At 54.5% G+C, this 26300-nt stretch overlaps 1 protein-coding gene across 9 annotated transcripts in view; it reads left to right on the forward strand.

The window, feature by feature from the left end:
• COQ8A (coenzyme Q8A) overlaps positions 1 to 22594 on the forward strand; it is a 45878-nt gene extending 23284 nt beyond the window's left edge. For 6 of the 9 annotated variants that reach the window (XM_021064418.2, XM_021064416.2, XM_084979292.1 and 3 more), the window contains 13 exons: positions 2047 to 2433; positions 2690 to 2756; positions 13572 to 13646; positions 16611 to 16733; positions 18372 to 18457; positions 18569 to 18709; positions 19087 to 19168; positions 19263 to 19356; positions 19464 to 19605; positions 19835 to 19942; positions 20050 to 20115; positions 20390 to 20476; positions 21535 to 22594. In XM_021064418.2, coding sequence (XP_020920077.2) covers positions 2047 to 2433; positions 2690 to 2756; positions 13572 to 13646; positions 16611 to 16733; positions 18372 to 18457; positions 18569 to 18709; positions 19087 to 19168; positions 19263 to 19356; positions 19464 to 19605; positions 19835 to 19942; positions 20050 to 20115; positions 20390 to 20476; positions 21535 to 21822 — 1746 coding nt within the window. In that variant the 3' untranslated portion in view covers positions 21823 to 22594. Of the gene's footprint in view, positions 1 to 2046; positions 2434 to 2689; positions 3586 to 7969; positions 8900 to 9608; positions 13647 to 16610; positions 16734 to 18371; positions 18458 to 18568; positions 18710 to 19086; positions 19169 to 19262; positions 19357 to 19463; positions 19606 to 19834; positions 19943 to 20049; positions 20116 to 20389; positions 20477 to 21534 lie in introns of those variants that run through there. The other 3 variants (XM_084979293.1, XM_084979294.1, XM_084979295.1) reach the window with 3 other exon arrangements.
• The last annotated feature ends 3706 nt before the right edge of the window (positions 22595 to 26300 follow it).

Genomic DNA, 26300 nt, shown 5'->3' on the forward strand with positions numbered 1-26300 from the left:
GCATCCTCACCTCTCGCCTCCCCCTCACTCCCTGTGCTGTCTCATGCTGAGTCCAAGAGCCCTGACTTTCTGCCATCCAAGTGGTTGTCAGCAGGGCCTGCTCCAGCCAAGTGACGGGACCCGAATCCCGTGTCCTGTGCCGGGTCTCAGACTCCTTGCCCGTCCCCCTCTGCCGAGGCTGTGCCCTGGCCGCCTCACTGGGTGCCTTTGCTGGTGAGCAGCCACCGCCTTCCTGTGGGGTGTTTGGCCTGGGGAACGCCCGGGAGTGAGGCAGCCCGCTGGACATGGGCAGCCCCCTGCCCAGGCAGGGTCCTCCCCCTACCAGCCACTTGGAGGTCGAAGGGAGTGACCGTCCCCCACCACGAAGGAGGCACTGAGCTCCCACTCTCTCCCTGAACAACTTAGACGTTGGTGTCCCCTCTCTCTGAGGGGACAGAGGGCCAGCTACTCCAGAAACCTCTCCCCCTCTGGCTCCTCAGGGGATTTGCTCACTTATTCATTCAGCAAACCCTGAGTCTGGTCCCTTTGAGACACTGGGCCCCCTTGGCTGGCACATAAACAGGTTGTGGTAACGCAGGGCTGGCTGGCGGGCAGCAGGCGGGGTGATGGGGCAGAAGGAGTTATGGGTCCGCAGCCAGCGAGGGGATTCCTGGAGTTACATAGCTCTCAGGACCCTGCCTCAGGCTTCCTCACCTCGGGGCTCCCCTGGCATCTGGAGAGATGCCCCTCCATTCAGTACAGTTCGAGTCTGTTCTGGGGAAGGGGCTGCCAGGCGACCTCGAGGCGGCCCGGGGGTCAAGGCTTAGCCTGCTCTGCCATCGGCTTCCTGATGGTCCTTTACCGAGGACTGCAGCTCCTGCAGCCTTGTGTCCCATGTAGGAGATGAGAGTGACAGCGTGTCTCTTCCTTCCTCTGGAGGGCGGGTCTGTCTGTTAGACCCCACCATGTCGTATAAAGCTGCAGTGAGGAGGTGTTGGGCTCTGCAGCCATCTCTGCAGAACCTCTGGGCTGCACGCACATTGAATCCGCTTCTGGGGAAGCAGGGAATCCAAGCCCCAACCCCCCTTTCAGGAGTCAGTGCTGTGCTAATTGTAGCATCTTGGCACCATCCCCTGGCCTTGTCTGTGCCCCGCATAACCCTGTGACTGGGGGTACACCCCTGTTTTCAAAGGAGAAGGTGGCAGAGAGGGGTCAAAGAAAGAACCTGGGCTTGAAGTTCAGGCCTTGGCTACTGTTCCAAGGGAGACATGGTGTAACCCTGCCCTGTAGCCCTTGCTCCCGGGAGAGCCGGGGCTGGTCCTGGTTGTGACAGGCCCTCGGGTGAGAGCCCCTTGGGACGCCCAAGGCTGACTGGTGGGAGCCACTTGTGCAGCAGGGCGCTGGCCTAGGGAGGCAGGGCCTCCTCCCTGTCTGCTGCTGCTTCGCCCCTGCTGGTCCCGCCTGTGCTTGAGCTTCTCACGGCTTTACTGTCTTTTCCCCAGTTCTCCCTCCTCAGAGCCCTGGTGGCCTCTCCTTTGCCCAGCTTACAGGTGAAGAACTTGTCACTCACCTGGTCCCAGTGGGCCCCCAGCAGGTGCTCAGGACCCCAAGATGGAGCCCCCCACCCCCACCCCGGCTCCCCAGGCCTCTGCTCAGCCGCAGAACTGGCCCCAGCCTTGGGCAGAATGTGGTGTGACTCTTGGGAGGGTGAGGGTGGGGTGGCCCTGGTGGAAGGGGGTGCCCCTGGGAGGAGTGCTGGCTGGCCTCTTGCAGCTCTCCCGCTGGCTTCCTTTCTTTTCTTTTTGGTCTTTTTAGGGCTGCACCCGCAGCATATTGGAGGTTCCCAGGCTCGGGGTCGAATCAGAGGTGCAGCTACCAGCCTACACCACAGCTACAGCCATGCCAGATCTGAGCCATGTCTGTGACCTACACTGCAGCTCACGGCAATACTGCATCCTTAACCCACTGAGTGAGGCCAGGGATCAAACCCGTGTCCTCATGGATACTGGTTGGGTTTGTTTCTGCTGAGCCACAGGGGGAACTCCTCACCCCTTTCGTTCCCTGCAGGGCCAGGAGAGGCATGAAGAGCCCCACTCCGAGAGCTTCGATGACCCACAAGCCGAGTTCCACTTCTCAGGGCCGAGGGTCGAGGATTTCTCTGCCGCCACCTCCTCCGAGCAAGCCCAGGATCACACCAGCAGCCAGGGCCCGGCTCCTGCCTATGCTGCCAGTGGACCCTTTAGGGAAGGCGGGTTCCCGGGCCAGGCCGCCCACCCTCTGGGCGGGGTGAACAGGAGGCTCTTTGCCAACCCCAGGGACCCATTCTCCTCCACGGGCCTTCAGCGGCGGTTCCTCCACCAGGACCAGTCCCCCGTGGGGGGCCTCACGGCCGAGGACATTGAGAAGGCCCGGCAGGCCAAGGCTCGGCCCGAGAGCAAGCCCCACAAGCAGATGGTGCGTGCGGGAGGCCGGCCTGGGGCTGGGGTGGTTCCCACGGTGCTGCGGTGTCAGGCCCCCTTGGGGACCGTCTCCGAATGCTGTGGCCTGGACTTTAAGGCACACAGAGGCCTCTTCGGGGTCGAGTGTGCTGCTGGGCTGAGCAGCTGCCTTTGGGGGAGGAGAGGGGACATGGGGGGCAGCATGAACCCCCGAAGGTTGGTGCTGAACCCAGTCCCCGACCCCCTGAGGTCTCCTCCTCCTCTCCCTCCAGCTCAGTGAGCGTGCCCGCGAGCGGAAGGTGCCGGTTACGCGGATCGGGCGGCTGGCCAACTTTGGAGGTAAGGTGTGGCTGTGCCTGCCCGGGCATACAGGTCCTGGCGGTGGAGCTGGGACCACCATGGGGCCTGAGTGAGGTGGGGACAGTGAGGACCCAGGGGTGTCCTGGGGAGGGTGGAAGCTCATGTGTTAGGCATTCCTGGATGTCTTCCAGGGGTGGGTGATCCCGTCTCTGCCTCAAGTCACCCCTGGGGGTTGGGGTGTGGCTGGTGTGGTGCTGTGGGCTGCAGCTTGGCCAACTCTTTGGCCACATCTGGGGGACGGCATCTGTGGTCAGCTCTTCACTCAGGCCTTTGGAGGCCGCTGCAGGGAGGAGGCGGAACAGGAGTAAGAGCTCTTCACTGGCAGTTTTACTCCTGCACACAGTGGTTTTTCCCCTGGGACCCTGAACATTTGGGGGCCCGTTTGTGGATTGCCTCAGGCCTGCTCGTGTCGGTGGAATGATAATGAGATGCCATGGTCCTGAGCCCTGGGCCATGTGCATATGCTGTGGAGGCGGGAGTTTGTCCTTTTCTTTGAGTGGCCATTGTGCTCAGTACAGCTGTGCTATCTGTCTGAGTTGGACGATCGTTTTATAGAGAAAGTTTGCAGTGCTTGTGTCTGCTGTTGTCATGTCTGATCCTTACTCCCTGCCAAGCGGTTTACATTGAAAGTACCATCCTTTGGGAGGTCCTGTTGTGGCTCAGCGAACACGACTAGTATACATGAGGATTCGGGCTCAATCCCTGGACTCGCTTGGTGGGTTACCGATCCGACGTTGCCATGAACTGTATCATAGGTCGCAGATGAAGCTCGGATCTGGCATGGCTGTGGCTGTGGTGTAGGCCAGCAGCTGCAGCTAAGATTCGACCCCTAGCCTGGGAACCTCCATATGCTGCAGGTGTGGCCCTAAAAAGAAAGTACCATCCTTTGCGATGGTTCTACTTGCAGATGGAGTGACTGGGAGCACGTTACTCTAAAGCTCACCTGTTTTCAGTACGTTTTCCAGACAGAACAACAAATGAAAGTAACAGCTTTGGCGACTTGAGTGCTTATTGGCGAGGCTGGTGTGTAGTAGGGTCTGACTGGTTCATGTCGATACCTGTGCGGAGCAGTCATGAAGGGCCCCTGTCATGCAGCTGGGCCATTCTCTGCCTGCCTTTGCTTTGCTGGCTCCTGTGTCTCCCTCCGTGGACCGAACGTCAGGCACGCTCTCCTCCCCGCTGCCTCTCCCCTTTGGGAAACCCAGCTTGCTCCTTGTTCAGACGGGCTCTGTGCCCCCTGAGAACCTGTTACTCCGGGAGCCGGCCCCGGGCCTGAGTTCTGACACTGAGTGATGGCCGGCCGACTTCTTTACATGCAGAGTAAACTAGGGTGATTGGATAGAATTTTCTCAACTCTGATTTTCTTCCCCAATTGTTATCTTAAAATGTGGCATCTGCTGCTACCTAGCTTTTCAAGAATCTGGCGTGAAGTATGACCTGAGCTTTTGCACACAGCTATAGCTTCACTTCACTTTAACAGGGTAACATTTCCGACAGTTCCCTGTGGCGCATCATAGCTCCCTGGGGTGCCGCTACTGAAGTGGGTTTGAGGGTCACCGCTCTGGCGGCCTCTGGTGAAGACTTGGCACATTGGCTGCGTTGCTCAGGGGCTACTGGGTCACATTAATTATTATTAGAGTATTGGATGGACGTTTTCTCCTCTCCCCCATGCATTTGAGGGTGAGAACTCTCTTCTTCCTCTGTAGTTGTTCTCTGTAACCTAGTCCTCCTCCCAGCACTCAGGACCAGGGCTCACCGCAGAGCCTTGTCCCCAGAAGGCTTGGTTTCATGCATTTTAGAATAGGTATACTCCTCTCTTAGGAGTCTCTGGGGGCATGGGGCAGAGGGGGACCTCTTTGGGAAACGTGATCGTGATGAAGGTGACGATGGCTGGTTCACGTTTGGTGGGAATCCTGGCGAAGCAGACAAATCGGGCCCTTTTGGGTGGTGGGTTCAGGAAAGCAGTGAAGTGGAAAGAGTTTTCAGGAAAGCGTGTAGAACCAAAGGACAGCTTCATTAAACTCAGGGGCGGTGATGGGTCGCCAGAGGGAGCCAGGTTGGAAGGAGAAGCCCTGGCCTTTGTAGGGCTTTGCACCCCCAGGAGCCTCTTGAGCCCCTGATGACAGGTGCCTGGAGCTGTTCTCCCGTGTCTCTGGTGGGGATTTGCTTGCAGCTGTGATTCTGAGCTGCTCACGCTGTTGCCAGAGAAGTTGGCAGCTCGTGTTTCAGGATTGTAGGTGGCCGGATGGGAGCAGAGAAGAGCCAGGTCTGGAAAGAACGTGCTGTTCTGGCCCCAGAGGTAAATTCTAGGCCTTCTGTCTCATCCGGAGGGTTTTCACACTGCACGTTGTGACCCTTTTAGTGAGTGTGAAATCAGTTTAGTGGGTCAGGACCAACATTTAAAAAACTAAATAGAATAGGAAAGGATCTGAATTAATACCATAGATCCTTAGAACTGCAAATAAATAGAACAAATGTTGCAAAAATATTTGTTTCAGAGATAGGAACAAACTGTTTATGAACATCTTCGATTGCAGTGTGAAATAGACGGTTTATGCGTGGGTCTAAACAGTTTGAAATATGTGGCTTACTCACAGGTCAAAACAGTTTGAATGAACACTGCTCTACTTTGTTCTAGAAAACACTTCTAGCCTTTCTTCCCCTTGTGAGGGTGAGATTTTTTGTTTTGTTTTTTCTCTTTAGGGCCTCACCCACAGCATGTGGAAGTTCCCAGGCTAGGGGTTGAATTGGAGCTGTAGCTGCTGGCCTACACCACAGCCACAGCAACGTGGGATCCGAGCCAAGTCTGTGACCTACACCGCAGCTCACAGCAATGCAGGATCCTTAACCCACTGAGAGAGGCCAGGGATCAAACGCACAACCTCATGGTTACTAGTCGGATTTGTTTCCACTGTACCACAATGGGAACTTCCATGGGTGAGATGTTTTTGAGGTGTAGACCTACAGACTTTAGGAAGTTTTTACACTGGGGGTACGAAGGAGGGGGTTGCTCTAGACTTCAGGAAGGTAGGGTTCTATTTGAGAAGGTCAGCAGAAAACGCTCTGCTCTATGGAGGTAGAAGGCAGAGGCTTTCCAGTTTGGGTGGCTCATTTTGATGCTGAGATGCAGCAGGAGCCCTAGGTCCAGTTTGGCTGTGGGATATTATGGCTGTGATGCTGTGGGCATGATTTTGTTGAAGAATAAAATGAAAGCTAGGGTCAGATACTGGATCTGAGGACAGAACTGGGCTTAAATCATCGTACTATTTTGGCTCTAATTCCAACGCTGTTTCCTATGCTCTGGGCTCCTGACTTGGTTTTCCATTTTGTGAAATAAGGGTCTTGCCATTGACTCCAATGGAAATATTTTGATAAATATTTTGATAAATGTTCCATGCATATCTGAAAAGAATTCTGGCATTGTTGGGAGCAGTTTATTTATCTATCTAGTCTGTTACTCATGTTGATCAGGTCTTTTAATGATTCTTTTTGGATGTGTTTATACTGTCAGCCATCAAGAGAGACATTTGAAAGTCTGGTGCTATAATCATGAATTTACCTGCCTCTTGATTCTGTCAATTTTTTGTTTTAATGTTTTGAAGTTTTAATGTTTTTGGTTGCTTACAGATTTAGAATTCTCTCTCTCTCTCTCTTTTTTTTTTTTTTTTTTTTTTTTTGGCATATGGAGGATCCCAGGCTAGGGATCCAATTGCAGCTGTAGCTGCTGGCCTATACCACAGTCACAGCCACGGCAGATCCAAGCCACGTCTGCTACCTGCACCACAGCTCATGGCCACGCTGGATCCTTAACCCACTGAGTGAGGGCAGGGATCCTCATGGGTACTAGTCAGATTTGTTTCCACTGAGCGATGATGGGAACTCCTAGAATTCTTATGTCCTCTCAGGACTGACTCCTTCATTATTAGGTAATATCTCTCCTTATGTCTGTGAGAGTCTAGACTGTCTGATGTTAGTATAGATGTGTTTCAGCCTTTTTTGGGGGAGGGGTTGATGTTTGCATGGTCTTTTTCCTTCCTTTTACTTTCAACTTTTTTTGTGTCCTTATATTTAATATAAAAAACATATAAAATATATAAAATACATAAAAATATATAAATGTATAAAAGTTTTTTTCCCCCTTGTGATTTACATTTAATGGAATTGCTGATGTATTGGGGATTATAGTTACTGTCTTAGTCTTTGTTTACTGTTTGACCCATCTGTTATTTCCCTATTTTCTCATCTGTCTTCCCATTCTTTTTAATTTTATTTTTTTAAAAATTGAGATATAGTTGAGATATATATAAGTTTCAGGGATACAGCATAGGCATTCACAATTTTTAAAGGTCATATTCCATTTGTAGCTATTATACAATTTGGGCTATATTTTCTGCATTGTACTATATATCCTCGTAGCTTCTTCCTTGTAGTGTAGTCGTTGGTGCCTCTTAGTCTGTCCCTTCTCCATTCCCTCTCCCCACTTGTCTTGCTGCCTTTTGAATTAATCAGAGTCCTTTTTATTGTACATGTTTTCTCTTTATTAGTTTGTGTGTTATTATTATTCTTTTAGTAGCTTCTCTTGAGATTACAGCATACATCCTTGCCTTATTACACTATAGTAGGAACAGTTATTTTTACTACTTCCCCAGTAATGCTAGCACTTTAGCACACTTTGAACCCCTTCTTTGTGTATGTATGTGTGCATGTTAATGAGAATATGCATTTTGTTTCTACATGTTTTATATTATGTACTAAATTATTAAGGTATGTTAAATCTTCAAAGATATTATTTCTTTGCACAGCACCTATGAATTTAGATTTACCTACATATTTACTCTTTTTGTTTTTCTTTCTCCCTTCATTTTTTTTTTTTTTTTTGTCTTGTTTTGCTATTTCTTGGGTCGCTCCCGCGGCATATGGAGGTTCCCAGGTTAGGGGTCTAATCGGAGCCATAGCCACCAGCCTACACCAGAGCCACAGCAACGCGGGATCTGAGCCGCGTCTGCAACCTACACCACAGCTCATGGCAATGCCGGGTTGTTAACCCACTGAGCAAGGGCAGGGACTGAACCCGCAACCTCATGGTTCCTAGTCGGATTCGTTAACCACTGCGCCACTATGGGAGCTCCTCTCCCTTCATTTTTATAATTATCTTTGGGACCATAATTCCTCTTCTCAGAAGAACTATCTTTATAGTATAGTTTGCTAATCATTAATCATTTTTATTTTAGGAGGTATTTTGGCTGGGTATAATATTCCATGTTAAAAATGAATTCTTTTGACCATTTTAGCAATGTTATGCCATGTCTTCTTACTTCCATTATTCCTGTTGAAAACTTAGCTATTCATTTTATTGCTGCTCCTTTGAAAATAATATGTGTTTTTGTTCTCTGGTTTAAAAATTTTCTTTTTGCGTTTGGTTTTCAGCAGTGTGACTGTGACATGTTTGGGTGTGATTTACTTTGCTTTTATCTTGCTTGGGGTTGCAGAGCTTTGTGAATCAGTGGCTTGATGCCTTTTATCGGCTTTGGAAAATTCTGATCGTTTTTGCAAATTCTGTGTCTGCCCTGTTGTCTCTTTCCTTTCCCTCTGGTACCCCAGTTAGACATATATTAGATCTTTCTCCTCTGTGCTTGTGTCTCCTCTACTCTTTTCTGTCTATTTCCTTTGTGCTTCAGCCTTAGAGATTTAGAGGGGATGTTGTCATCTCCTCTGACCTATGGGCTGAGGGAGAACTGGATGATTATAGAAATGAGACTAATAGATAAATTAGGCACTAGAGAAAACTTGCCAAAAGGACTTGAGCATTATGTGCAGAGTACTTTGGTGGTTACCAGGACCTTCACCCGGGAAGTTAATCCATGTCTTTAAGGCAGAAAGAGGGGAATCCTAAGTAAAAGAAATAGAGAGGACACAAAAAATGGAGAGAGAGAAAAAGATAAGAATGTTCAGAGTCTGTGTAGAAAGGATTTTGAAAGATGCTATTTGAAAACAGGTGCTAGCATGAGAAAGAGTGGGCCAGGAAGGAATGGACCTTTGGGAATCCTGTTATTTTTAAAAGGTGAAAGGTTAAGGAACCCTCACCTCTAGAAAAAAACTTTTCTTTGGAAGATAGTTCGGGAGTTCCAGTTGTGGCTTAGTGGGAACAAATCTGACTAGTATCCAGGAGGATGCAAGTTCGATCCTTGGCCTCGATCAGGGGGTTTAGGATCTGGCGTGGCTGTGGCTGTGGTGTAGGCCAGTGGCTGTAGCTCTGATTCGACCCCTCGCCGGAAACCTCCGTATGCCACAGGTGCAGCCTTAAAAACACTAAATAAATAAATAAATAAAATAAATAATAGTTCGCAAGACTATTGAATTTTTTTCCCTTTCTTTTCTTTTTCTCTCTTTCTTTCTTCCCTCCCTCTCTTCCTTCCTTTTAAAAATATTTTTTGTCTTTAAAAATTTTTTTTTGTCTTAGAGCACCCCATGCTCTGAGCTCCTGGCAGGAGCATTGACATGTCTAAAGTCAGGCTTTTCCTCTACAAACGTTTATCAATAGGGCACTCGATTTTCATTGAGGTTGTAGAGACCTGAGGTCCTGGGCTTGACGGGGGCTGCCCTGGTGTCCCCTCGCTGGGTGGCACACAGTGACACCAACTTTGCTGCCTGATTTCCTCAGGGCGCATGCTGCACGTGTGCTATTGTTCTAGGCATCCAACGCTTCCCTTGTGCTCCCCGAGGCAGCAAGCCAGATGCTCTGTAGGTCCAGGCGAACTTCTACACCCTTGCAGGGGTGAGGAGCCTGGTTTCTGCTTTTGTGGGTGCCTACTTTAAAAGGGGCTTCGGGAGTTCCCATTGTGGCTCAGTGGTAATGACCCCAGCTAGTATCCATGAGGACGCAGGTTCGATCCCTGGCCTCACTCAGTGGGTTAAGGATCTGGTGTTGCTGTGTGCTATGATGTAGGTTGCAGACGCAGGTTGGATCCCGCATTGCTGTGGCTGTGGTGTAGGGCAGCAGTTGCAGCTCCGATTGGACCCCTAGCCTGGGAACCTCCATATGCTGCAGGTGTGGCCCTAAAAAACTAAATAAAATAAAAGGAGCTTTGCTGCCTGTTTTGCCCTCTTAGAAGCTCTGTGAGGAAATTGAGGCAGTTAGTGTCTCCAGCTACAGACGAGGAAGCTGAGCCACAGTCCCCAGTCCCCCAGGGCCATATGTCTATTTGTAACAGTCCTGGGACCAGGAGGAGGCCTCTGTCATACAGCTGGGGTCTGCGCCTGGCGCCCCTGAATTCCTCTCCCACCCTGGCCGTGTTCTGAGAACCTAGAACCCTTTGCGGGGAGCTGCCTCCACCACCCCTTCCTGTTGCCCTCCTCCGATGCTGGGGCCTGACGCTGGGCTGGCGGGGGGATGCAGGGAGGGAGGAAGAAGGGACCTTCCTAAGGGTTCGGGAGCCTCTGGAGGCAACGGGAAGGAGCCTGGCCCCCTGCCTTTCCTGTGCAAACCTTCTCATCTCCTCAGGTTGGGTGTGTTGCTGAAAGCCAGGGCTTAGAACAGTGTGGCACACGGGGGTCTGGCGTGAGTGAAGCGGGCTTGTGCCCTTGCTGTGGCAGAGGCCCTCCGTCCAGCCTTGCTCCGCAGGCCTGCCTGGGGGCTGGCAGGAACAGAAACTCTTCCCAAGCCTCCTCGTAGGTGGCGCTGTTTGCTGGCAGGAGTTTTGTTTTTATTTTTTGTCACCTCTGTGCCGGTCTGGACGGAAGCCCATTTGCTCAACAGGGACTGATTGGGCCCTGGGGACCTGCTCCTCACTCCCCCATGCTTCTTGTCTGCAAAGCCTCCATTTGTGAGAGAAATGTCTAGAGCTTTCTTGGGAGGGGCTGGCGCCGCCTCATAGGCTGGGGTGGCAGCCTGGCTGCCAGCGGTGGCCGTGGGGCCACGGAGCCAGTTCTGAGTCTTGTCACCTCCAGGACCTCCTAGTGGGCTGTGTGGGCCAGGCTGGGCCGGACTGTGGGTCAGGACAAGGAGTGGCACTATTTTGAGGGCGGGGGTGACCCTGGAGAGTGAGCGAGCACTGGTTCCGGCACGTCCTCACCCAGGCGGGGGACCCGAGTGGAGGCAGCAAGGCAGAGGTGCTGATGTTCCAGGAGCAGCCCTGGTGCACCTGCTCTGCGTGGAGGAAGCGTGGCGGGGCCCTGCCTGCTTGTGCACGAGGGCCTGAGACTGGCTTTAAGCTCAGCCAGGTTGGGGAGGGTGGGAGGACCAGCCTATTCTTGGATCGGTAGAGCCGGAGCCCCTGAGGTCAAGGTCAGGGCTAGCTCTCACCAGCTGAGCTGCAGGGGGAGCCTTTCAGTTGGCAACTCCTTGGTTCTGGCATTGGGCTGGTCCCGAGGGAGCTCCCAGGGCCGCAGAAGGAGCCTATGGCCTCCTTTGTGGAATGTTCACTCAGAGATTCAGTGTTTAGTGACAGGCCCTTGGCCTTGGAAAGCTTTGGCTCTGCCTGGCAGCCCAGAAGCGGCCAGAGAAGAGTTTGACAGAGCACCCGAGGCGGGCCCAGCAGAGTCAGAGGCTCGGTGACTGCACGAGTGGCCAGCTGGGTCCCCTTTGATGCATCTGCCTCTTCTGCAGTCTTGGCTTTGGACTTGACCTAGGCAGAGAAAAATCTAGAGGTGGATGTATTGCTGAAGGTTACTGCAGTTTAAAATTTAATGTTCCTGTTATCATTATTTTGCTAAGTCAGATATTGTGCTGGGTCAGGTGGAGGTGGATAGCGGGGAGTTAATGTTTGATCAGAGACATGACTCCGGCTCGGTGCCCAGTGTCCTCTGGAGCTGGGTGGGGGGCGGGGGAGCAGTGTCAGAGGGAAGCAAGCCTGGCACCTCCATCCCCACACACCCCTGGGGGCGTTTCCTGAGGACTGTGCCTTCTTGCCATGGTCTCCAGAGCTTGACTTCTGCTGCCCTTGTACTGCCCCAGCAGCAGCGTGGGGTGCCGAGCACTTGAAAGGTGGCTGCTCCAAGCTGAGATGTGCTCTGACGGTAAAATGCACATTGGATTTTGAAGCCCTGGTACAAAACGAGCAGACAACAACTCCCAAATCTTGATAACCATGTTTATATTGAGTGCTTGTGGAAATGACAGTGTTTTGGGTACACTGGGTTAAATAAAATATATGATCAAAATTCATTTCACATGCTGCTGCTTGCCGTTTTTAATGTGGCTACTGGAAGATGTAAAGTTATATACATGACTGCCATGCTGTTCCTTGGGCAGCACTGTCTAACCCTTTGAATTAGAGTGAGGGCAGTAACGGGGACCAAACGCCCGAGTAGCTGTCCTGGGCCCAGCCAGGTACGCGTCTCTAACTCAGCTCTTTAGCCCTCACAGCCATTACGGCTGGTGAAGCAGAGGCTGCACCTGCCCAATGGGAGGTAAGAGGTATTGCAAAAACGTTTTAAAAATTGGGTTACCTTCTTTTGATTTTTTGACAATTTATTTTTTCATTAAATAACTTTTTCAGTAAATTCAGCGATGTTTTTCATGGAAGTAACGTGCAATCATTGTAGAGATCTTGGCAAATAGAAGCATGAGCAGGACCCCTGCCCGGTGTGAGCCCCAAGGCCTGCTGGTCCCGGGGCATCTGTGGAGTCCTTCTTGGGCCTCTGCTTTCCCATGTGCTGTGGTCGGCGTGCTCATCCCTGGGCTCCTCACTCTCTTGGCTAATGCGCCCCCTCCCCACCCCAAGCCAGTCGGAGCTGTGTCTAAAGTGGAGGAGGCAGTCCCTGAGCCAGGCTCCTGGGCTTTCTCTGTGGACTTAGTAGCACCCGTTGGGCTCCTCTGACCTCTCCCAGACAGTTGGGATCATCCGGTTCAACCTCTGGATAAACGAGGTGTCAATAAACCTTGATTTCAAGGCTGCTGCAGGGAGCTGGAGGGCCTGCTCCCCACTGTCCTCAGACAGCTCGTCGGAGCCTGCAGGCCTTCCCCACAAGGAGGGCTGTGGCCGGAGCCCCCGTGGCTTCTGCAAAATGTTCCCACTCTTGTAGTTTCTCTTGTGGCTCAGGATCAAGACTAGCATCCATGAAGATGCAGTTTGATCGCGGGCCTTGCTCAGTGGGTTAAGGATCTGGCGTTGCCGTGAGCTGTGGTGGAGGTCGCAGACTTGGCTCGGATCTGGCGTGGCTGTGGCTGTGGTGTAGGCTGGCAGCTGCAGCTCCAATTCAACTCCTAACCTGGGAACCTCCACATGCCGTGAGTGTGGCCCCTAAAAAGGCAAATGAGAAAGACTGCGCCTCCCACCAACAGCTGCTCTGTGTTCAGCAGTAATGCTTCTTATGGCCGCGTGAAGAATTAGAGAATTCTGGAGTATTGGAGGCTTTTCACACAGACTGTGAAGAGGGCGGCTGTGTCCCAGGGGGCTGCCTAGTTGTCAGGATGTCCTTGGCCCAAGACCATTCCTGGTCCATGTTCCATCTCTGCTGGGCCCCCCCTGCAGTGTGGCTCCCAGTTGTACGTTGACTTGGGGTGTATTCGCGTGTCCTGGGAGCCTGTAGTGAAGGGGGTGGGGTGGGGGGGAGGCTTTTCCCCTGCGAGCACCTGCAGTGAGCCAGATCCTGAAAACAGCAGGTGTGTGTCTCCTGCCGCTGACCACCCCCCCACCCCCCACCGCCGCCCCAAGGTGTCTGGAGTGTCAGCCAGGCTCCCTGGGAAGCGAGGCTGTGTCTCTGGGGCAGCTCCAGGTCTCGTAGGTGGAGGGGCTATGGGCACATGCCCAGTGCCTAAGCAGATGCCCAGTGCCCTCAACCCTCTCCTTGCAGGTCTTGCTGTGGGTCTGGGCTTTGGGGCACTGGCTGAGGTTGCCAAGAAGAGCCTTCGCCCCGAGGACCCCTCAGGTGAGCTGGGCCCTTGACTGGAAGGGGCAGGGTGGACCCTGGGAGGTGGGTCTGTCACCCCCAGCTCCTACCTGTGTTCCCGGAGTTTCGGCCTTGGGTGGCCTTGTATTTGGCCACCAGGGCCCCTTTCACCGTGTGTTTGGCACATCTGGCTTCACCCCTGGAGTCTAAGGCCTGGAGGCCGCTCTGCTCCTAGCCCAGCCCACACACTTAGCTGGCCCCCTGCTCCTCTGGTTTGGCCCTGCCTCTGCCCCTACTCCCCAGAGCTGCTGGGCCCCTGGGTCCGGCCAGGTCACCTGCCTGGAGTCCCCATTGGCTGTGGATGAGGAATGTGGGAGTTGCTGGAATAGACCTGGGCGGCCTCCCATCTCCCACCTCGGTGACCTTGGGGGGCCATCACCTCTCTGCCTCAGACCCTCCGTCTCTGAGCTGTCTCTGCGTCCCAGGTCGCCTGGGGTCAGGGCAGAGCTCTCAGTGCCCCCTAGTCTGGCAGCACTGTGGGGACTCCGTAGACCAGCTGCTCTGAAGCCGGGCTTAGGATGCTCTGCTGATGGGCGGGGCAGCAGGAGGCTCCACCCCTCCCACCTGGGCCCCTCCCCCAGGCTGTCCAGGTGTGGGGGGTAGGCTAGGTAGGTGGAGGGGGCTTCCCCTTTAAGGGGGTCCTGGGGGCAGTCGAGAGCAGCCCTGCAAGAGCTGTCTGCTTGGTGGATGTCTTAAAATGGACTTGAAGTTCTGGGCTGAGTGCCCCCTTCCCCTGGCCTGTTTAGGGGACATCAGCTCATTCCAGTACCTAACACCTCCTCCCTCCATCCCTGGGGACTGTACTGTGGTCCCTGAGGCCTGGCTGCAGCCTGGGGCCAGCTTCCTGGGGGCCTGAGGGGGGCCTATCAGCTGCCTGGTTGGTCCCGGGTCACCTTCAGGAAAGACTGTCTTAAGAGGCCAAGGGGCCTCAGAGAGAGGGCGCTAGCCTGTCCCACAGGTCCCTGAGTGCAGGTGACATGGGGTGTGTGTCCTTGGAAGAGGCTGGAGGACAGAGGGGATTAGGGAGGGTATTTTTAGTGTCGGCACTCAGACACTCTGGGAAGTGAAGCCTGGCCCTCTCCAGAGTGAGAAGCCAGCAGTCCCAGGTGCACCCCCCTCCTGCTGTCCCCCGCCCCGAAACTGGCTGCTCTCCATCCTGCTGCCTCCAAGCAGGAAGAGGCTGCATTGGCTCCAAGGTCACAGCTGCTGTCCTTTGTCAGGGGGCCACCAGCCTGAGACCAGGACGTGGGCTCAGGCCCAGGTGGGACGTTCTGCAGCTTCCTGAGGGGTTCTGGAACTCCTGGGCCTGGGGAGCCTCTGCTGGGTGGGGACCTGCCCACCGTGGCCTTGGGCTTCCCTGGCTTTGCCAGCCTGGCCCAGGCGGGGACACGGACTCCAGCCTGTGGGGACGGGCCAGGGTACGGAGGGGCTTCTGGAAAGCTCTAGGGGCCAGGCTCTAGCCCTAAATCAATCTCAGGGACACTGGCTGCCATCAGCTCAGGTCGGCTGGGGGAACTCTCCCTCCCTGCCTGGGGCGGGGGGGATGGCCTTCTCTCCCAGCTTTCCCCCCTCCTCAGGGACATGGCTGGGGTCCCCAGCCCTCAGGGCCTGCGGAGGGCAGAGTAGATGTAGAGGACTGCCCGTCCCGCAGCCTTGGCCTCTGCTGCTGTCCCCGGGGCGGGGGTGGGTGATCCAGAGGCCTTTCTCAGCCCAGCCGTCCTGGAATGGCTCTGCCTGTGCGCCACGGCTGCCTTGCCTCTTCCTTGGAGCTCAAATCTCTCTGCTTCCCGGGACCCTGTCCTGCCATCTGGGACCCTGCGAGTGAGCCAAGCCCTGTGTGGGCCCAACAGCTGCGGTACTTCAAGTCTCCCATCCCCTAGCACCCCCCGCCACCCGCCCGTCTATCAGGGCCAGGACATGCCCCCAGGGCAGAGGGCACTGGTGTGCTGGCCCCTTCCCCTGCTCCCCTTGCGGAGCCGGCTCAGACCAACTCTGAGCACTGGGCCAGGCCCATGGTGATGCAGGCTGAGAAAAGGGCCGGGTGTCCTGGGGGTAACCCCGGGGGTTTCTGGTCCAACTCTGTCCTAACAGGACAGAGGGCAGCAAAAGCATCAGATGTCACAGGGTCACCCTCTCCTTGTCACCCTGAGCACCGTCCTGCACCCTCCCACCCCAAGGGTGCTGGACCAAGGTCCCCATTCACCCAGGCCAGCTGGCCGCAGGGAGCTGCAGGGCCTCTGTGGGCAGAGGGGAGAGGCGGGCACTTGCTGGGGAGCCCTGTCCTTGACCCTGAGCTCCTCTCCCTTGAGGATTTTACTCTCACAGCAACCAGCAGGCCCCAAGTGGGTGTCCAGGGACTCGGTGCTGGCGACCTTTGTCCAGTACACTGGGGGGGGAGGGACAGTGACTCGGCAGGGACTGATATGGAGGGAGAGGCACTGTGCACGTGTGCGTGTAGACCTGGGGGCCCTGGGGACCTTCTCCGGCATCTGGAGGTGGGTATGAAATGTGGAGTTAGGATCGCATGGCCAGTTTCACCGACCCAGGAGGAGAGACGGTGATGGAGCTTCTGGCATCAGGCTCCATGCCGGGATCTCTGGGGATTTATCGCATTGCACTTAAAGTGCCTTAAACCCTGACGTCTTCTTGTTGGCCCTGTTTTTACTGGGAGGACCAGTGGTGATTTGCCCGAGACCCACAGTCCGTGGCCCGTGGGCTGGTCCAGCCTACTCAGGCTTGGGTGGGTGGAGGGGCTGCGGTGCTCCCGCTGGGGTGGGGGGCTCCCAGGCCTGGTGCCTACCCCCTCCCTGACCCCTGCCTCCGCTGCCTCACTAAGGCCATTCCTGCTCCCTGCTGGCCTCTTCCTCTTGCTACTGGGCCAGTGCAGTTGGGTGAGGCGTACAGATGCCCGAGGGGCACCATGGTGACCTGGCTTCTCCACAGGGAAGAAGGCCGTGCTGGATTCCAGCCCCTTCCTGTCCGAGGCCAACGCCGAGCGCATCGTGCGCACGCTCTGCAAGGTGCGCGGGGCGGCGCTCAAGCTGGGCCAGATGCTGAGCATCCAGGGTGAGTGCAGCTGGGCTCTGGGCGGCTGCAGTGGGGGCGCCGTGCTTCGGCCCCTCTGGGCAGCAGACTGGGGGTGGTTTTCTGCCACTGGCTTCTCGTGCTTGAATCCTGGCCGTGGAAGCCAACCTGAGATGTTTACAAACAGCATCTTAGTAGCCCACGGTTGTTTTTCTGGCTTCTTTTGAGTGTTTTGAGACATCCAGAGGTGAGGGCATCTTAAAAGTTGCTGAGAGATGGGCTCCTGCCCCCTGGCTTCCCCACCACATGATGGTCCAGGGGTCCTGTGGGGGAGCTCACGAGGCTAGCCACCATGGGATGTCAGGGACTTGGAAAGAAGGCTGGGGGAGGTGGCAGCAGCTGAGCAGGAGGCTGGCTCCGTTCAGCCCCAGAGCAGAGCTGAGTATCAGGGGCTTCTGATAGTAGCCTCCCTTCACTGGGAGGAATGCCGGTGGGGCTGGTGTCCTGAGTGGGAGAGCAAAGTGAGTTCCCCGCAGCAGGCAGGTGGACTCACCGAACTGGCCGAGTGTAAGGAGCTGCTCCCCAGGTAGGCGGGCGGGTGCTGCCGTGGGACTCGGGGGTCCAGTGGAAGCCCTGGATGCCCAGACCCCTTCTCCGAGAAGGAAAGCCTCAGAGGCTTGGTCAGGGCTCTGCACGGGCGGCTGTACCAGGGATTCTTCGTGGTCTACAGTAAACAAAGTGAACCAGCTGTAGTCTGGCCACTGAGCTGCCTACGGAGCTTCTGTGCACTTTACAGAATATTTCAGAAAGCTGTTTAACAACAGGTAACGATCGAGGGGGCTGCTATGAGAGGAAAGCAGCTCAGAAGGCAGGCCAGAGCCCCTTCCAGGCAGCACGGCTGCAGTCAGGGAAAAATGCATAGGAAAGAGAACAGTCGTTCTCTGTAGGTGGTCAAATTGTGTGTGTGTGTGTCTTTTTAGGGCCGCACCCGTGGCATATGGAAGTTCCCAGGCTAGGGGCCCAATCAGAGTTCCGAGCTGCATCTGCCACCTGCACCGCAGGTCACGGCAGCGCTGGATCCTTAACCCACTGAGTGAGGTCAGGGACTGACCCCATATCCTCATGGATGCTAGTCAGGTTCGTTACCACTGAGCCATGACAGGAACTCCTATGGGTTTTTAAAACATTTTACTGGACGTTACTTCCTAAGTGACTTTCTTTTATAATCATAGAAGCTGCGCTGCTCTTTCTAGGAAGCCCACCTTCCCAGCTCCTGGGGTGGGCTCAGAGGCCGCCCCACGTCAGGGCTGGGCGTGCAGACCACCCAGTGCCCAGGTCCGGGGAGGGGCGTAATGGGCTGGGGTGTGGGGAGGGGGTGGTTGGTGGTGGTGCTCCGGGATTGTGTAGAGATCTGTGCCCCTGTGTCCCCTCCAGAGCACGGGGCCTGTGTGCCAGTGGGGAAATTCTCCCTGAGAGCGAGGAGGACCCGAGGCCAGGCCTGCTGTCTGGTGTTGGGCCCGGGCCTCTTCTCTGACCCTCAGGGTCAGCGTGTGGAAGGACAGGGCGGCCCCTCTGCTCGGCCTCCTCCCCGGAGTCTGCCGGGCAGGGGGGCTGCCGTGGCCCCCGTGCCCTCCTTCCGCGGGGTCGGCCCGCAGTTCTGACGGCTCGGCTGCCTTCCAGACGATGCCTTCATCAACCCCCATCTGGCCAAGATCTTCGAGCGCGTGAGGCAGAGCGCCGACTTCATGCCGCTGAAGCAGATGATGGTGAGGCGAGGGGGGCGCCGGGCAGCCCTGGGGGCAGGGGTGGGTGTGCTCGGGGGCTTCTCAGGGGGTCCCCGGCCATGCTCATGGCCCCCTCCTGGCCTCTCCCTCCAGAAAACCCTCAACAAAGACCTGGGCCCCAGCTGGCGGGACAAGCTGGAGTACTTTGAGGAGCGGCCCTTTGCCGCCGCCTCCATCGGGCAGGTGCACCTGGCTCGCATGAAGGGCGGCCGCGAGGTGGCCATGAAGATCCAGGTAGGCCGCCGGCGTGAGCCCCTGGCCCCCTGCAGGGCCTGCATCTCCTCACCTGTGTCCCCAGCGCCTGGTCAGCACTGGGTGCTGAGAAGCACTTGCTGATGGGTGACTGGGGCAGGGGGTCAGGCTCCCAGCAAGTTTGGTGGGGGCGGGGGGCGGGAAGAGTGACGTCTGCCTGGGGCTGAGCTGCAGGGGTGGGGCCTTCCTGGGGAGGGGCTGGGGGAGATGGGGGCGGAGCACAGGTGGCCGTGGGCCCAGGGGCTTCGGCGGCTCTTCTGGGCCCCATGGAGGGCGGGGTCTGGGGGGGACGCTTCTGGGAGGCTGCCGGGCGCCGGGAGGGCCTGCTGTGTCTGCCCCCGCTCTCCCCGCCCCCGCAGTACCCCGGCGTGGCCCAGAGCATCAACAGCGACGTCAACAACCTCATGGCCGTGCTGAACATGAGCAACATGCTTCCCGAAGGTCTGAGCCTGCCTTGTGGGGTGGGCTCCGGGGACCTGGGGGGGTTCCCCAGGGAGCCCCCGGCCCACCCTGACGCCCTGCTCCCCCGGCCCAGGCCTGTTCCCCGAGCACCTGATCGACGTGCTGAGGCGGGAGTTGGCCCTCGAGTGTGACTACCAGCGAGAGGCCGCCTGTGCCCGCAAGTTCAGGTGCGGCCCAGCCCCCGGCCCCTTGCTGGAGACAGGGCGGCTCCAGGGCTCTGAGGGCGGGGGTGGGAGGAGCAGGTGGCCAGGCTGTGACCTCTCACCCCTTCTAGGGAGCTGCTGAAGGACCACCCCTTCTTCTATGTGCCTGAGATCGTGGACGAGCTCTGCAGCCCCCACGTGCTGACCACGGAGCTGGTGTCCGGCTTCCCCCTGGACCAGGCCGAGGGGCTGAGCCAGGAGATCCGGAACGAGGTGTGTCAGATGGTGGCCCTGGGGCCCCGCGAGGCACTCCCTGGGGGGGGGAAGGGAAGGTCAAGCTGCTGCGTTTCCCCACCGGATGTTACCCTTGGAGTCAAGGTCATCTCTGGGCGGAAGGCGGTTGGGGTGGAAGATGGGGAGAAAACAGGAGTCAGGCTTCTAGGCCTAGATCCGGGGGCTCCCAGGCGGCCCGGCGCTGTATCACCAGTTCCTCTCCTGCCAGATCTGCTACAACATCCTGGTCCTGTGCTTGAGGGAGCTGTTCGAGTTCCACTTCATGCAGACGGACCCCAACTGGTCCAACTTCTTCTATGACCCTCAGCAGCACAGGGTGAGTGGCTAGAGGGGCTCCCGCAAGGAGCGGGGCTCAGAGGGCTGGGGGTCTCAGCCCTGTTGCTCCACTGGGCCAAGCCGTCCCATGCTGTCGCCCCTTCCCAGGTGGCTTTGCTGGACTTCGGGGCGACTCGGGAATATGACAGATCCTTCACGGACCTCTACATCCAGGTTGGTGGGGGCTGGGCCTGACCTTGGCCTGATGGGGTGCTTGGGGCTTGGAGAGAGGGAGGGAGGGAGGGCCCCTGTCCCGATGTCTCTGTGTCCCTGCCTGTCCCCAGTGGGTGGTGACACTGGGTGAGGCTACAGCTGCCACACCCCGGAAAGTAAGGGCTAAGGATGCGTGGGCTGGCATCCAGCTGGGGGAGGGGCGGTGCCGGCTCCCTGCCCCTGGGGAGCCCCTGCCAACAGGCCGTCCACGAGTGCCCCCCGTGCCTGCGCCCAGGTCATCCGGGCGGCTGCCGACCAGGACAGGGAGGCCGTGCTGAAGAAGTCCATAGAGATGAAGTTCCTCACCGGCTATGAGGTCAAGGTGAGCGCCGGGGACCACGGGGCCTGCTGAGCCCCCCGGGCCAGGCTCAGGGAGTCTAGGGGAGGGTGGGTGGGTGGGTGCTGTGCACGCTTTTCCTCTGAAATCTGAAGGGGTCAGCAGCGGTTGCTGCCTCGGGTCCCCACAGCGCCCTGCCAGGTCAGCACAGCCCCAGCCTCTGTGCCGAGGGTCTCAGATGCCAGGGGCCAGTCGCCAGGCTCTTGCTTTATGTCGCGCCGCTGCCCACCTTCAGGTCCGAGCCCTGGGCTGGTCAGGCTGGTGGCCAGGGCCTCGGGGAGCCCGGGCCTCCCTGGGGAAGGGGTGCGGGGCGTGGTGGAGGGTCAGCAGCCCTCCACAGAAAGGGGTCACCATCTGCGCTCCTGTCGCCCAGAAGCCACTCAGAAGGCAGCACTTTCCTCTCCTGACTGTGGGGATGGGTGAGAGCCCAGGTCATCTCAGGTCTGTCCCCTCTGGGGGCGGCGAGGCTCACCTCAGCTCGGGGGCTTTTTGGACCAATGGGTCTAATAGAAACTGTGAATTCCAGCGCCCTTGGGCGGGGCTCCCAGCCGGCGTCTGCCACAGACCCACCGCTGCTGCCTCTTGTCTTAGATGGAGCCAGTTCACATGTTAATGTTTTCCTGGCCCCAGCAGTTTGAGTTTATGTCCCAGTTACCCTTCCTTAGTTTTTTTTTGTCTTTTTAGGCCTGCACCTGCAGCATATGGAGGTTCCCCAGGCTAGGGGTCTAATCAGAGCTCCAGCCACCGGCCTACACAACAGCCACAGCAATGCCAGATCCGAGATGAGTCTGCGACCTACACCACAGCTCACGGCAACGCCAGGGTGCTTAACCCACTGAGCGAGGCCAGGGATCGAACCCGCGTCCTCATGGATGCTAGTCACCAGTTACCCTCACTTCATCAGGTTGAGACACTCACCTGGGTGACCCGCTCAGCTTCCGGGCAGAGCTTTGGAGGAGCGCTCGGCCTGGGGCGCTGTGGTGGGAGCGGGGCCGGCGAGGGCCCTGGTCTCGCCGCCACTCGCCCTGCCCCTTGCTCTCCAGGCCATGGAAGATGCCCACCTGGACGCCATCCTCATCCTGGGCGAGGCCTTCGCCTCGGAGGAGCCCTTCGACTTCGGCACCCAGAGCACCACGGAGAAGATCCACAACCTGATCCCCATCATGCTGAAGCACCGGCTGGTCCCGCCGCCCGAGGAGACCTACTCGCTGCACAGGAAGATGGGGGGCTCCTTCCTCATCTGCTCCAAGCTGAAGGCCCGCTTCCCCTGCAAGGCCATGTTCGAGGAGGCCTACAGCAACTACCGCAGGAGGCAGGCTGAGCAGCAGTAGCTGCGGCGGCGCTGCAACCAGCGAGAAGCCGGTGGCGCCGAGGGTGCGGTTCGCCTCGGCCCCGCCGGAGAGGGTGGCCGGCTGCTGCGACGGGGACGCTGCTGGCGCCAGGGCTTATACACGGTGTTTATGGCTAAGCGGGTGTCGGGTGAGAGGCTCGGAATGAAAATGCAACCGCACCGCCGTCTGTCGGAATCTGCTTAGTGTTCATCCGTCCTCTGAAATGACTCTTGGTAAAAAGACGGTTTTATCTCCTTTTCCTTTTTGTAACAGGGGTTTTCGCTAATGCGGATGTCACAACCAGATGAGGGTTCGCCCTTTGAATCCCTGCCACCAAAACCAAAAGCCAGACAGAGGAGCCTTTTGGGATTTTATCATGTAGTATAAGGTTTGTGTGTGTGGCTGTTTCCAGAATGAGCTTTGTGTTCTCTGCCTTCCCCTCCGGGCTGTGACCTGGAGCTGGAGAAGCACAGATCTGAGCAGCGCCAACAAATACGACCTCACCAGGCGAGGACCCCCGCCCCTGCCTCTGGCTGGTTCCAAGATGTTTTGTTCTGACACCTGGAGAAACCACTGCCTCCTGTGGGGAGGGGTGGGAACCGTGGGTGGGGGCTCAAAGGCAGGGCGTGGGGCCCTTCCTCCTGCTCCAGGCCCCAGGGCCTTCGTGGACGTGCCAGGTTGGACCTAAGAGGTCATTACAGGCTCTGTTAATTTTCGTACAGTTCTTGCAATTGTCTGATTCATTTGTTTCAATTAAAAGAGAACAATCTGAGCATTGTGGTATGAATCCTTCACTTGTAAAGGCTGACGAGCCCGAGGTCAGTGTCACGCCCTTTCCTGCCTCCAAATGCTTCTGTAAGGTTTGCCTCTGTCCCTGCCACGGCTGCTGCGAAAGAGGCTAGGAGGTGGTGTTGGGAACTGCGGGTCACTGCAGACACCTCCCTGCAGGGGTAGTACCTGGCCAGGGGGCGGGGGGGATCAGCACCTGGGATCAGCGTGGCTGAGGAGCACTTTCTGTAAGGTGGCTTTCCTGGGGCAAAACTAACTCCTGGGTACCAGGGGCATTTTGAACATTCAAAATGCCCCTGATGGACCGGGAAGCCTTGAAGGGTGCATTAGGTGGTGAAATAAATTGGAGAGTGGTCCCCAGTGGGCTCTCGTGGAGGTTTTTTGGGTTCTTAAAGGAAAATTCCTTTCTTCAAAATGGGGTTGACCAGAACAGAACTGCTGGGCTCTGGGACAGGATGCAGAGGTGGGGTGGTCTCCGTGACACCTGCTGGGGGGCCCTCGAGGCTTAGCCTGGCGCCCAGCACCTTGCACCTACCTGTTGCTGGCGCTTGCACAGCCCTTTGCAGGTCTGTGTTTATGTATTGTAGTTATACATTAACTCCTGTGATGCTCAGCCTGAGCATTTTGTAGATGAGAAAACACGCTAGTCTAAGCCAAAGGCTGGCAAACTGTGGCCCCTGGACCAAACCACTACTTGTTTTTTTGTTTTGTTTTTTTTTCCCTATTGGAGGGATTTAAATTTAAATTGTAGTTGGTTTACAGTGTGCTGACAGTTTCTGCTCTACAGCAAAGTGACCCAGTCATACATATATAGATATATATACCCTTTTTCTCACGTTATCCTCCATCGTATTCCATCACAAGTGACTAGCTAGATAGAGCTCCCTGTGTTATGCTGTAGGATCTCACTGCTTATCCACTACAAATGCAATAGTTTATACCTACTAACCCCACACTCCCAGTCCATCCCACCTCCCCCCACCCACTTGGTAACCACAAGTCTGTTCTCCATGTCCATCAATTTGTTCCTTTTCTGTAGAAAGGTTCATTTGTGCCGTATATTAGATTCCAGATATAAATGATATCATATGGTATTTGTCTTTCTCTTTTTGACTACTTCGAGAACCTCTAGTTGCATCCATGTTGCTGCAAATGGCATTATTTTGTTTTTTTTAATGGCTGAGTAGTATTCCATTGTGTATGTGTACCACATCTTCTTAGTCCATTCGTCTGTCGATGGACATTTAGGTTGTTTCCATCTCTTGGCTCTTGTGAATAGTGCTGCATTGAATGTAGGGGTGCATGTATCTTTTTCAATGAAAGTTTTGTCCAGATATATGCCCAGGAGTGGGATTGCTGGATCATATGGTAGTTCTATATTTAGTTTTCTGAGGTACTTCCATAGTGTTTTCCATAGTGGTTGAACCAATTTAACATTACCGCCAGCAGTGCAGGAGGGTTCCCTTTTCTCTACACCCTCTCCAGCATTTGTTATTTGTTGACGTATTAATGATGGCCATTCTGACACATGCGAGGTGCTACCTCATAGTAGTTTTGATTTGCATTTCTCTAATAATTAGTGATGTTTGTATATTTTGGAGATTAAGCCCTTGTCAGCTGCATCATTTGAAACTATTTTCTCCCATTTTATAGGTTGTCTTTTTTGTTTTTTGTTTTTGTTTTTGATGGTTTCCTTTGCTGTGTAAAAGCTTTTAAGTTTGATTAGGTCCCACTGGTTTATTTTTGTTTTTATTTCTATTGCTTTGGGAGTCTGACCTAAGAAAACATTTGTACGGTTGATGTCAGAGAATGTTTTGCTTTATGTTCTCTTCTGGGAGTTTTATTGGTGTCTTGTCTTATGTTTAAGTCTTTAAGCCATTTGGGGCTTCTTTTCAGCATGGTGTGAGGCTGTGTTCTAGTTTCATTGATTTGAATGCAGCTGTCCAGTTTTCCCAGCACCACTTGCTGAAGAGGTTGTCTTCCCCATTTCATGTTCTTACCCCCATTGTTGAAGATCAATTCACCATACTTGTCTGGGTTTATTTCTGGGTTCTCTATTTTGTTTCATTGATCTGTAGGACTGTTTTTGTACCAGTACCACATTGTTTTGATGACTGTGGCTCTGTAATATTGTCTGAAGTTTGGGAGAGTTATGCCTCCTGCTTGGCTTTTGTTCTTCAGGATTGCTTTGGCAATTCTGGGTCTTTTATGGTTCCATATAAATTTTTGGATTATTTACTCTAGTTCTGTGAAAAATGTAATTTGATAGGGATTGCACTGAAGCTGTAGATTGCTTTGGGTAGGATGGCCATTTTTACAATATTCTTCTGATCCAGGAACATGGAATATCTTTCCATTTCTTTGACTCCTCTTTAATTTCCTTGATTAATGTTTTATAGTTCTCAGCATGTAAGTCTTTTACTTCCTTGGTCAGGCTTATTCCTAGGTACTTAATTTTTGGGGGTATGATTTTGAAAGGTATTATGTTTTGGGAGTTCCCATTGTGGCAAAGCAGAAATGAATCCAACTAGGAACCATGAGGTTGCGGGTTCGATTCCTGGCCTTGCTCAGTGGGTTAAGGATCTGGTGTTGCCATGAGCTGTGGTGTAGGTCGCAGATGTGGCTCAGATCTGGCGTTGCTGTGGCTGTGGTGTAGACTGGCAGCTGTGGCTCCGATTAGACCCCTAGCCTGGGAACTTCCATATGCCATGGGTGCGGCCCTAAAAAGACCAAAAAAAAAAAAAAAAGTATTATGGTATTATATTCCTTTTCTAATATTCCATTGTTAGTATACAGAAATGCAACTAATTTCTGAATGTTAATCTTGTATCCTGCTACTTTGGTGATTTCCTTGATCAAGTCTAGTAGTTTTTGTGTGGAGTCCTTAGGGTTTTCTATATGTAGTATGTCATCTGCATATAGTGACAGTGTTACCTCTTCTCTTCTGATTTGGATACCTTTTATTTCTTTTGTTTGTCTGATTGCTGTGGCCAGGACCTCTAATACTACATTGAATAAAAGTGGTGAGAGTGGGCATCCTTGTCTTGTTCCAGATTTTAGAGGGAAGACTTTCAGCTTTTCCCATGGAGTATTATATTTGCTGTGGGTTTGTCACCAATGGCTTTTATTATGTTATGTTCCTTCTATACACACTTTGGTAAGAGTTTTTATCATGAATGGATGTTGGACTTTGTCAAATGTGTTTTCTGTATCGAGATGATGTGGTTTTTGAATTTTCTTTTGTTAATGTAGTTGATTGATTTGCCTATGTTGAACCATCCTTGTGAACTTGGGATGAATACCACTTCATTGTGGTGTATGATCTTTTTTATATGTTGTTGGATTTGGTTGGCTAAAATTTTGTTGAGTTTTTTTACATCTATATTCATCAAAGACATTGGCCTACAATTTTCTTTTTTGGTAATATCTTCGGTTTTGGTATTAGGATGATGGTGGCTTCCTAGAATGTGTTTGGCAGTATTCCTTCTTCTTAAACCTTTTGGAAAAGTTTAAGAAGGATGAGTATAAGTTCTTCTTTGTATGTTTGGTAGATTTTGCCTGGGAAGCCACTTGGTCCTGGACTTTTGTTTGTAGGGAGTGTTTTTATTACATACTCAATTTCATTTCTAGTTATCAGTCTGTTCAATTAAGCTGTTTCTTCTTGATTCAGTTTTGGTGTGCTGTCTCTA

The sequence above is a fragment of the Sus scrofa genome, chromosome 10 (assembly GCF_054392235.1).
Source record: "Sus scrofa isolate SSC_HxYL_T2T_F1_AM1 chromosome 10, Sscrofa_HxYL_maternal_Yorkshire_Landrace_v2.0, whole genome shotgun sequence".
Classification (NCBI taxonomy): Eukaryota; Metazoa; Chordata; class Mammalia; order Artiodactyla; family Suidae; genus Sus; species Sus scrofa.